A 12,578-nucleotide genomic window follows, 5' to 3' on the forward strand; every position below is an offset into this window, starting at 1 on the left:
ATAACTTGTACAGGACGTGGGTAAAAATACATATGTCTCTCAACAGTTTTAATTTGGGATAATTTGTAATTCACATTTTTATACTGAACTTGTGTAGGTATTTTGGAGTTGCTGCTTTACGGCTCTCAATTTTCTGTCATAGGCATTGCTCTTATAGTTCATGCTTATTTCATAGTGTCAGATTCAGATTCACAGAAAATGTTTATGGTATTTCAAGGATACTCATGTACATTTCATTGATGAATTGAGATGTCTAACTGATAAGTTCATGAGATATTCATGTAAATTTCATAGTACATTTCACATAGTATATTCATGTCATATTCATCCATCACTTGGTAGTAGTTTCATGGTCAATTCAAGTGGATTTCATGTAGTGCTGAGCAATATGACAATCTTTTAGTCAAACCGTGGTATCTGTTTTTGATACCATCCAATTTTTAAACTACTGCAAATACCGTGAATTCTAAAAGACAAGTCTTTTAGTAACTAAAATACCATATCCTGTGTGCGGAAGTCTACTTACAGCACATATGAATGGATATATACTGCAGTAAATATATTGCAATTGGCTTTCAGCACAATTCTGTCATTAACTGAAATTTTTAGGGTTATTTCTGTGTCTAAATCTAGTACTATAGGTCTAAAATAGCATCAAACTAAAGTATGCAAATAATTTAGTCATACCGCAATATCAAGTTGACAATACCGTACGTACGTACGTACATACATACATACATACATACATACATACATACATACATACATATGATTCATGTGTAATCCATAGGGTGCATAAAATTCATGGCCCATGAAAAGTTAACATTTCATAGAATCAGACAAATGAATCGTCCATGAATTTGAATTCATAGGAAAACCATGGGTTTATGAGTTAGTAGTTCTTTCTTTCTTGGATGCACCCTTTTTTGCAGCCATGTTTTTGGAGGGAATGCATGCATACATGCATACATACATACACACATACATACATGCATACATACATACATACATACATGCATACATACATACATACATACGTACGTACATACATACATACATACATACATACGTACGTACATATGTATGTACACACATACGTATGTACATGCGTACGTACATACCTACAGTACGTACATATATACATCATATAAGTACGTACACACATGCACAAACACATGTGTATATATATATATATATATTATAATTGTACAGTTACCTGTTTACCACTTGATCATCCTCCTGATGGAGAAATTAATTGTTCACTGGGAGATGATAGGATTCATTCCTATGAAGACACTTGTAGTTTGACATGTAACACTGGTTATGAGCTAACTGGTAGTGACACTAGGACCTGTCAAAGTAATGGACGCTGGAGTGGTAATGAAACAGTATGTCAGGAAGATACAACTACCACCAGTAAAGATCAAGCAGATAGTGGCAATGATGGAAATACAATTCCTATAATTGCAGGGGCAGTGGTTGTTTCACTGTTAATTGTGTTACTATGTTCTATTAGTGTTTGTATTGTTGTTTTAATGAGAAAAAGAAGAAAACAAAGCATTAACATCAGTACAGGTAAAGTATACCCTTTACATTATTGTACATGATGACATGTGCATGCAACTCAATACAATGAATCATAACTATATTGATGTCTGTACATAGTAATGCAAGGTCAAGTATTTGAACAGGCCAATCCTGCTTTTCAGTATACCAATGATACTGATAATGTAAGTCTTTGTATGGAGATATAAGCATTCATAATGTCAGATTAGCTATATAATATACATACTTTAAATCTTACGTATATATGTATTGTCATTCTATCCAAAGGAACAGTGTTCCTATGCACCCAAGGATGAAGTTTGTTCACCACTTGGTGATTTTGAAATGTTAAAGAAAGATGAAACATTTAGAAGCACTGCACTCTCCCTGTCCGTTCCCAATGATTATGCTGAGCCACTATTTGATGATGAACCCAGACAAACACTAGTCAGTGATGACTATGCAGTACCACGTAATGATTCATCAACAATAGCACCTAATCAAGCAAACACAATAGCAAGTAGTCACCTTGACAGACATTCTGAATCATTTGTGCAGCCTGCTGCTAGCATGAACTTATTAGTTGCTCAAATCAAGGACACTATGGTCAAGAAAGTAATGCCAGAGAGCATTTGGTATGGTACAGTTATGCATGTACATGTGGCCATATGCACCCATTCACCAAGTCTGTATATAGTATTCATTGAGAACATTGTAACTTTCAGAGACTCTTCTGAAACTCAATTCTGACTCATCTCTGCTGTTGTGCATTCTTCTGTGATGCACATTTAGTAAAACACTCCTTCCTGTGTATATATCAATCGTGGTACACATGTAAGAAATAAATATTAAGAAACCATGCAGTGGATAATTTCCATGTATAAATGTGATAGCTAGTTAGCACAAGAAGCCATTGATGCACTACCCTGAATCACCACCTATACGGTAGTAGAGAAGTGGGAAGCAAAGAAAGACAAAACCATAATGTATGCATTGTAAGTGCTGTGATTGGCAAAAGGGATATCTCGGACCTAAACAATGTCAAACAGTGAAGAAATCAAGCCGTACCTGTAGCATTAACCATAGTTGAGTTATGTTTGGCTGAAGGCATCAATCATTCAGTCAGTAGGAATTTCATTGATTTATTTTAGAAATTTGTTGAAAGCATTTTGGGTCACTTTGAAAGCACATTTGGTCTTGATAATGCCTAACCAATACTGCCAAGCTCTCATGAATGAAAAATGAGGCTGGTTTTGGTTAGTATTCTTTGGCTGGAAGCACTGTTACATGCTTATTGTATTTTATTGTAATTTTGTTTTGTTTTGTAGTACAATTAAAGAATTAGGATATGGAGAATTTGGTATGGTTACCTTAGCAACTTGGACAGATAAGGGCACATCAAGAAGAGTTGCTGTTAAATCCCTTAATGAAGAAGCTTCTGAAAGAGACAAAATAAAATTCTTTCAAGAGGCAGCATTAATGGCTCAGTTTATTCATGACAATGTTATTAGAATGTATGGAATGGTCACAAAAGATCCTGTAATGATTGTACTGGAGTATGCCAAGAAGGGAGACCTTAGAGATTATTTAATTTCATTACAACCTGAGTAAGTTGGGTTCTAAATATTTGTATCATAGTGCTAAGAGAGTGAAAAGAGAAACAATATTTGGGTGGATGTATAAAGTGCTTCACAGCCATCTATGTAATAGTTGTAACACATCCATGGGGTTTGTATTTGATTTGTAAACACGACACCTGAGGGCCTCAGGCCCGAGGGTGGAGTTGTTTACAAATCAGACACAAACCGAATGGGTGTGTTCTAACTGATTTGTGGTATGGGGCATGCGCAGATCAAAGGTTCCCATTTGTAACACGGAAGGAACAAGAAAGCAAGGGCTACCGCTGAGCGCTGTGTACAAGGAACAATTTTACTCACTGATTACTGTCTTGATGGTTAGTTATTTCATTGGTAGTGCATTTGCCATGCACGAGCGCGAGGTGCCATCATCAATACTGTTTCGCATCATTTAGACAGGTGTAGCTGAAGTTTCTGATATTCATTTTTGAGTGGTGCAGCGCTGTAATAACCTTGGTTAGCTTATTTATTGGTGAACAAGCTTGTGGTATACAGTTACCGACTCAGCTTAGGCAGTTGTACTGCTTCCCTTTCATTCAGATGAGTGCAGTGTTGTGTGTTTATTCGTTTCAGAGCAATTTGCCTCCTTGCCAGTCCTTGATGTATTTATTAGCCTTGTGTTGTGACTTCCTGTGTCAGTCTGGTGTTTGGTTTCATGTGAAACTGGTCTTTGAACTAATTAGTGGCCAGACTGTGTGGCCAAAAAGAGGTACTTAGCCATGCTACAATTATTTGTAAACCAGATTACAACTGATTTGTAATGCTGGAGGCAGCCTTTGATCTGCCCACGCACCATACTACAATATATTATGTAACATGCCAGGACTCTAGGAGTGCACATGTATGAGCCACAACACTTGTGAAACTTACACACATAATACAATGTCTTTGTCATTTATTATGACGTAGATGTTTAATATTCAAAAGCTATTCACCACTAACTAGCACATACATGTTCATCTTGTTGTATAGTGTAATGGAGGGAGAAGAAGTTCCGGACACAGTACCGCCACTTCTGCTGAAATTTGCCAGAGACATTGCAGCAGGAATGAACTACCTTGCTAACAAAGGATTTGTACATCGTGACTTAGCAGCCAGGAATGTATTGTTGACTGAACAAGACATCTGCAAGGTAATATTACATGTACTGTACATATAGTGCTTGGGTAATAAGCATCCCAATTAAAAGGCTGAGTTAAAATTTGTTCTACAAAGCAGAAGCTACAGTGTATAAGTCTTAAATAGAACTATCAACCCTGTTATAGCCACACCCATTAAATTCACATTAACTGGTTTTTTCACGTTGACTGTCTTAAGTATGTTTGCAGTTTTTAAAGCAGCTAGGGACCCACCTATTATGCTGGCATAATTATGAGCAAAATAGATGCCTGAAAGCATTGAGCATAATGCTAGCATAGTAGGCAAAATACTTTTGCAATACCATAAATTCTTGCTTGTCAAAATACATATCACAGAAAAAGATTGATATACTCTAATAGAACAGTCAGTAACTCTAATAGAACAATCAGGAAGCTGACTTCTATTTGAGTATGTTGATCTTCTCTGTGACATGCATTTTGACAAGCAAGGATTTATGATCTGTGCTTCAGCCACTTATTAATCGCTCAAATTTATTACCAAAATATGGGAACTGAGGCCATAAATATTGAGAATAATTTGAGCATAATAGGCAAAAATTCTGAGCAGTGCAGCATAGCGTAATAGGTAAAATAAAAGCATAATAGGCAGGTCCCTAAAAGCGGCATAAAACCAGTAAAGCAACATATACCCTCATAATTGTACTAACGTAGTTTTAAATCCTGATATATACACTTTGCACAAACAACATTTGCTAGTATTTCATTCTCCCAAGCTTTCAGTATGATGAGTGTCGTAAAAGCTAAGCCTTAAAAATTCAGCCACTCATACGGTTAATTTGTACATGTACATATGTGAAATACGATTCACTGAAAAACATTTACTTTGTAGAGATGTGTTGATTTTGCCGACAAAACTTTTGGCAAAATGGGTGGGTAAAAGCAATGAGAAAAATGCTGGCATAATAGGTGCAATTTTGTGAAGTGAATATAAAAATTACACAAAAGATCGAGATACTCTAATAGAACAGTCACACATGATAAAATATCAACAAATGCATAGTAATTGTTACAGGAAGAGCAAGCGGTGATCGATTTACCCTAATAGAACAGTCACATATGTTAAGCAATATTAGTTAGCCTTTTGCTATATGTTGTAAAAGCAAGTACAGATCGAGATACTCTAATAGAACAGTCACTTTAAGGTGAAATTGTAGCTTTGCACTTAGAAATAGTCAATTAACAAAGATTAATGCTGAGCAAGATAGATAATTCTTGAGCAAAATATGGAGCATAATAGGTGAAAAATAAAAGAATTGCTAGAAAGAAAAATAGTATTCAATGCCTTAAAGATGTGTACATCCAGTATCATGCTCAACTGCATGTGTTATTACCCTCTGTCTACAAAGATTGCTGACTTTGGAATGTCAAGAGATTTGGATGATCAAAAATACTACTTCACATCTGGAGGAAAGATCCCTGTTAAATGGACAGCCCCAGAAGTAAGCTATATTTTCCCATGACACAGCAATCATATTGTTCTACATTGCAAATTAATCTGTAGGCTCTCCAATATAGAAAATACTCCACATTCAGTGATGTCTGGAGTTTTGGTTGTGTACTTTATGAGATGTGGAGTTTGGGGTGCAAGCCTTTTGAGGAAACTCCTTTGAAAGAGGTATACATACACAATTACTGTACTTGTATATCCTACATCATATTAATTTGTGTTCTACATTCTCTGTAGATTCTTTCAGTAATCAACAGTGGTTACAGACTTCCACCACCATCAGGGTGTCCCAAGTTAATGTACAAGTTAATGATTCGATGTTGGTGAGAATTTTATGTGCAGGTGTTGATTTACAGTATGAGTATACAAATGCAATTTAATTGTTTAAATAAACTTCTTGCATCTATGTAATTGCCAGATCCTAACTTAGAGTATTGTAGCATACTTACGTATATGTATATGGAAGAGTAAAATTGGGGGAAGTACTGCATTTGTCAACAGACGTTCTTACATGTGACCACTTCTGGAGACAGCAGGTTAGATTTTTCTCCACAGACATAAGCTGCACGAATAAGCTATTAATCAAAATCAAAATCTATCCGGCAGAGATTTGGCCTACCAGGGGATGGCTGCACAACTTCAAAGACCTGTACTGTAATTTCTCCCATTTTAGCCAGCCCTTACTAGTCCGTGCATAGGTTGGCCTAATGCACCCATGTGCTTCTTTTATTTTTAAAACAGGCCTTTGTCCACCCTACCACCCGTCCTCTTATTACCCTGATTGGAGCTCTCCTGATCATCTTCTATACTAGTATATTTAAAATTAAAAATGTAGTAGGGATTCAGCCTAGTGGTGTAACAAGAGATATGGATCACTAGGCTGGATCCCTACTAATAGCCAAATCCCATAATAAGGTTATATAGCATATAGAAATAGCCGTTGCCCCTAGCAACCTGAATTTCCCATTATTTTTAGGTGATAATGTCTAAAGTAACTTCTCCAAATTTTGAAAGGATAGCATATATATATATATATATATACCACACCTGTGGTTGAGATCAATAGCGCCGCGCTGTGGTATATAACTGATATACCATGGCAAACTGTGGTATATAACTGATATACCACGCTTTGTGGCTACGCTTACCATATATGGTGTAACTTCACACATTCCGCGAAATCCTTATCTAAATGGTAAACAAGTCTCTAATAACAAGTGCCTAAATCAACCAACAATTATTCACCTCAGGAACTGGAACAAGTTTCAATGAACTCTTGTCTCCTTCGTGAATAACTCACTAATCGTGACTATGTGGGTGTGGCACCGTTAAAAATGTAAAACGTCTGATCCATCAAGCATTTCTATTGATTTCCATCTCCAGGAGGTGCTGTTTCACTATAACTTACTATCTAAAATCGTTTTCGTCTACTGGGGTGTAGAATATAACAGTTATAACACGATAACTCGGGATATGACTAAATATACGCACTCTCACTCAAGCGCTGCACGCTCTCATGAATCATGCGTATAATTTAGTCATATCCCTCATAAGCGTGTTATAACTATAAAATGTGTCAAAAGATATGACATTTTGAAATTTGTGGTTTTCCCATACATGTCTATGTGAGAGGGCTACAGTTGCCCCTTCTGGGCAATCACAAAAAAGAGGTATTTCAACGTATACAAAACCAAAAATTCTAAAGTACATATATCTCACTTTTACATAATTTGTAGGTGTAAATGTCAACAATAATCTCTCCTAGTTTTAAATGGATAGTGTATATAGGTTTTAAGATATGATATCCTTTGAATCCCATGATTTGTGTGATTACCAAGAAGGAGCAACTGTTGCCTCTTCCATTGACAATGTATGGAAAAATTGTAACTTCAAAATGTCATACCGTAAATCGGGAAATTTTCATTCGAGATAATTTAGTTTAAAAATAATGTGTGTTATAATTTCGTGGACAGCCCAAGCCACGAAAATATTTTACTAGCAAATTTTTCTGTACAGCAAATAATTTTACTGGTGTGCCAGAAATGAACATGCAAGATACGATAAAAACCGTTGATATACGGGTACCTGTTGTATATTGGACGGGCAATTGTGATGGATGCCCAGCTGTGACTGGCCATGTGAGACTAGATATTGGAACCCTGACGGTAAGCCGTTAGTCTTTCTTCTCCAACAGCATACTCATTCCTCAAGTGCTTTGACCTCGGTTTTGACGGCTCAGCCTCCAAGAAATATTTTGCAAATAGAAAATATTCAAGAGCGAAAATATTTCGCCTAATTTATTTTTGTTGGTAGAGGCAACCACAAAATATCCTTACTGTCGAATATTTCCTGATCTACGGTATCTCATGACTTATATATGCTATCCTTTTAAAACTTGGAGAGGAGACTTAAGACAGTGACACCTACAAATAATGTAAAAGTTAGGTTGCTAGGGGCAACGGTTGATTTTTCATTATTATGAAATTTGTCTATTAATATTTAACATCTTTTTGTAAAGCCTCCAGGTTGCATGATATTTCAATGGACATGGTTGCCATTTGCCATTGCTTGTTTTCACCATGTAGATCTAAAAATAATTGAGCCAGTGACCACACCCTATTATTATGATCTATCTGCACTTACAGAGATCGAGTAAGTTACCTTAATCCCTAACAAGCGTTTCAATGCTTATTCATACTAACAAATAATCAAATATTCGGTCACCTCACAACTATTCAAATAGTAAAAATTGGTATTCCTTTCAGCACTAGTTAAAATACATCTTTGTATAGTAGGATGCGTAATATAGTGAATGTATTGAACATCTGAATAAATTGCTTAGGAGGTCTCCAACCACTGTAATGATCTGGTAGTAGGCCTCTTAGTAGATTTTAAAGACCTCAGTGTTCTCCTAATTGAAGATCAAAGGTTACTATAATTATATGCATTCCATTCTCTAAGAGATGAAATTACAAATATTTCAGCAAGTGACCATTTATGTATGTATTTGGCCAGACACAAGCATAACGTGCTCCTATAACATCAAGTACTCATTCAGCAATTCATTTTCTTTACCTATTATTTCATATGTAAATAAGCAGTATGTATTTCTTCTGCAATTATCACACAATTATTAGTAGACACAAAACTGTAACTTAAAGGTCCCAGATACTCTAATAAAGCAGTCTGAGTTTATTAGGGTACGTGATTGTTCTGTTGGAGTATCTCATACTTTGTTCTGGATTTTTGTTTGAGAGGTGCATCCAAGAGAATTTTCTTTGCTACTGCAAGTGAAATTTTGTAACATAACTTCAATTAAAATTATCAGTTAGTCCGAATCATTCGTGATGTTTTACCACCTATGTGTTAATTCCAAAGTTATTCTGCACATCCCTTAAGGTGTTATGACTTAGTGATTATAGCATACATTCATTGTTGTACATTTGTTGTGATCCTATGATGATTCTCTGCAAGACATTTGTAAATTTCATACATTACTATAGCATCACAATTAAATCACAAATTTTGCCACTTTGACAAGATAATTGAAAAAAAGAAAACAATCACCATTTAAGGCACCTGAAAGGCTGACATAAATCTGGCCTACCCCTTTCCAGTGTATCCTCTCTGGAATTAAATATCTGTTTTTTAAGAAAACATGTTTTCCCACCATAACTTGTCACCAAAATGCAATATCACAATTAAAGCATGAATAGGGAGGGACCCACAGAATATGCTGGAATAATTAAGAGTAATAGTGTAAATGGGTAAAGTTTTGCTGAGCAAAAGTTTCACAGTTAAGGTTTACCAAGACTATTTCAGTGGCGTAGCCAGGAAATGTTTTTACCGAGGCAAAGTTTATTCATTTAAATAATTGAGAGGGTCAGCTTCTGACTCAACTGATTCACACACACTTTCAAGATTGGGTGGTACAGCATTTGCAGGTTGACTCTCTGTTTGGATGGAAGAAATTGTTTCAGAAGACTTTGAGCATTTTCTACATGTCATAAGTATCCAGCTTAGTTAATGCTACAGTATATGCATACTAAGCTTCAATTTTTAGACTAGTGTAATTGCACTCAACATAAAAACTGAATGAGACTACTCCGGAGATATTTTGAGTGATCAGGCCATCGTGGACTGCAGTGGTAGTCATAGTCATGCACACTACTTTTTCAGCATTGATTTGCTGTGATGTTTTAAGTCAGAGCTTATCTCTTTGATGTGATGTTCAACTGCATGTGCTAATTATGTCAAGCTAGTGAGTCTAGGGGCATGCTCCCTTAAGGAAATTTTTGAAAATATATGCTTTGAAATGGCATGTGGAGGCTATTTTTTATTGTAACTGCTAATATGTGATATAGCTATGCATGATCAACTGATTAGCATAAATGTAAATGATTTAGACCAAGCAGTGTAATGAGAACAGTGGCTATAATCTGTACTGAATGTTCTATTAGAGTATATTACGATGACTGCTCTATTAGAGTATATCGATCTTTTACAAACTCGTAGCTGAAAAGTGATCCATTCAATGCCGGACTGTGTCACCAAGGGTTCTGGCCCTGCTTAGTACTACAGCCATAGATACTTTTGTGTGTGGTACAGTAATGCTGTCTAGTAATGTTTGAATAGAAAATCCTCAGGCCTGCTCAGCCTGTTCAGTTGAGCATTTTTTTATACCGAGGCAGCTGCCTCGGTTGTCTCAATGGTAGCTACGCCACTGTATTTGCAGTAAAAAAAAACTTCATGGTACAACTTACAATTGTAAATAACAGCTAGTAAGCTTGATTCAATTTAGTGGGGAAACTTTCATGGTTTGCTTTGAAACTGCAAAAAATGTGAAACTTTTGCCCAGCAAAACTTTCCTCGTTTATGGTGTATGGTAAAAAGAATCAGGAATAATTCCAGAATAATAGAATGGTTTTTAGAAATAATTTGTAAATTTTACTTGCAGTATTATATATAAAATTCTCTTGGAGACACCTTTCAAACACTGCTAGCATAAAGACGGAGTAAAAAGTTGAGATACTCCAATAGAGCATTCATCTACCCTAATGCTAGCTGTAAAACAGTCACCCCAAATGTAATGTGACTGCTCTAATCTCAGTCTTTTAAGCTACAATTTATACTTGCTGATGATTGACTCTACAGTTGCAGAAGAAAACAGATGCAAGTAGTTGTATTTCAAGAATTCCAGAAAGTACACTGTATTAGGGAATGATTTTGGGAATAATTGCTAGAAAGAATATAGGGAGCATATTTTGCAGGCCCCTAAGCATGAACCCTTTACACAGTTAACAGGCATACATACATTTTTTCACTAGTTATATGTACGTATGTGCATTTAATTCTCCAACCCATATGAGGGGAGAGGATGATAACCTGCTTATTTGCAGTGTTTAGATTGATTTAAAGCATCTTAGACATCTATAAAATTAATAGCAGCAGCATCACCACCAGCAGCAGCAGCATTAGGCTAAGCGAACAAAAATTGCTGCTTATATCAAATATAGTAGCCACACTTTGTTTATTAAGACACTAAATATATGGCTGAACACTTAGTAGTATTTTGAGAATGTGCATGTGACAACTTATAACTGCAGCTAATACAATGTGCCTCTCAATATTATGGTGTAGGCATCCTGATCCAAACAGCAGACCAGCATTTATACTGATCACCAAGTACCTCAACAAGCCTGATGAGGACCTATTAGAAATCAGTGATGGTGATATTCAGCTACACGGAAATGTTGCTTTATCAGTTGGCAGACCCCCATCATCGCCACCATCATCTTCATCACCACCTGATCCATCATCTTATGCTAATTTGTTGTATCATGAATTACAAACAGTTTATAAGTAAAATTTAAGTCAGAAGTACTAGCTATTGCAGTATTAAACTGTCGGGTTTTATATTAACAGAATGCATGTGTGTCCAATTGACAATGAGTGGTAGCTGTGCACTGAAATTTTATAGTTCCTTTAATGAGTGTTGTATATATGTTTCTTTTTCCTGTAATTTAAATCTGTATAAAATGTACTAGTCAATTTGGATTAGCCAGCTACAACAGTCAACACACATTTATGTACATACAATCACAACTGCAAGGAAATAGGTTATTTTGTTAAAGCATATCTACTATCAAATACCATACTACTGATCACAATCTTCTCTGTGTTCAAACTGCAGAAGAAGATCTCCAAAACAACATCCAGCTAGCTTCAAAGCCAAACTTGTCCAATATTTTGCTTTCTGCAACCATCCAATATAAGAAACATTACAAGGTCTACCTTTATTCCTAGTACAGTTGTTTATAAGAACTGTTCAGCCAGCCAAAGCAAACTTATACAAAAAGTAATTCTTTTTCACAGAGCACTTACTTCCTACCATCTTTCAGTCGTATGCCATCATCATCATGTAGTGTGGACACCGTCTTCCTCTACCATGCACTTCAAACGACTTGAAAGACTTCATTCATAAACAATTTTTCTATTCACCATCCAGTTCCTGTATTTGAGTATTACTCTGACAGAGTGACAACGTTATCATGCAACCCTTGTCAGAAATCGATCTTATCTAAACGTAATCATTTGCATAATCACCATCATATCTACACAACACTTTTACCATCGACACTGTTGACATCACTTCTCATGTTGCTTGTATAATGCATATATGCTCACATCGTTTAGCTATTTGTACCAAGAGTTAGCTAAATTAGCAAAGAGTAATTATTATTATTTTAATGGTACACAAATTTGGAACTTGCTACAAGGAAACTGGTG

At 35.9% G+C, this 12,578-nt stretch overlaps 1 protein-coding gene across 1 annotated transcript in view; it reads left to right on the forward strand.

Annotated features, from left to right (window-relative positions):
• Positions 1 to 11,848, forward strand: part of LOC136256068 (uncharacterized) — a 62,717-nt gene extending 50,869 nt beyond the window's left edge. The window contains exons 14-22 of the mRNA XM_066048991.1: positions 1,213 to 1,575; positions 1,666 to 1,730; positions 1,834 to 2,180; positions 2,874 to 3,152; positions 4,155 to 4,314; positions 5,689 to 5,781; positions 5,844 to 5,957; positions 6,027 to 6,112; positions 11,430 to 11,848. Coding sequence (XP_065905063.1) covers positions 1,213 to 1,575; positions 1,666 to 1,730; positions 1,834 to 2,180; positions 2,874 to 3,152; positions 4,155 to 4,314; positions 5,689 to 5,781; positions 5,844 to 5,957; positions 6,027 to 6,112; positions 11,430 to 11,655 — 1,733 coding nt within the window. The 3' untranslated portion in view covers positions 11,656 to 11,848. The remainder of the gene's footprint in view (positions 1 to 1,212; positions 1,576 to 1,665; positions 1,731 to 1,833; positions 2,181 to 2,873; positions 3,153 to 4,154; positions 4,315 to 5,688; positions 5,782 to 5,843; positions 5,958 to 6,026; positions 6,113 to 11,429) is intronic.
• Positions 11,849 to 12,578: the final 730 nt, after the last annotated feature.

Source organism: Dysidea avara, chromosome 5, assembly GCF_963678975.1.
Source record: "Dysidea avara chromosome 5, odDysAvar1.4, whole genome shotgun sequence".
Taxonomy (NCBI): Eukaryota; Metazoa; Porifera; class Demospongiae; order Dictyoceratida; family Dysideidae; genus Dysidea; species Dysidea avara.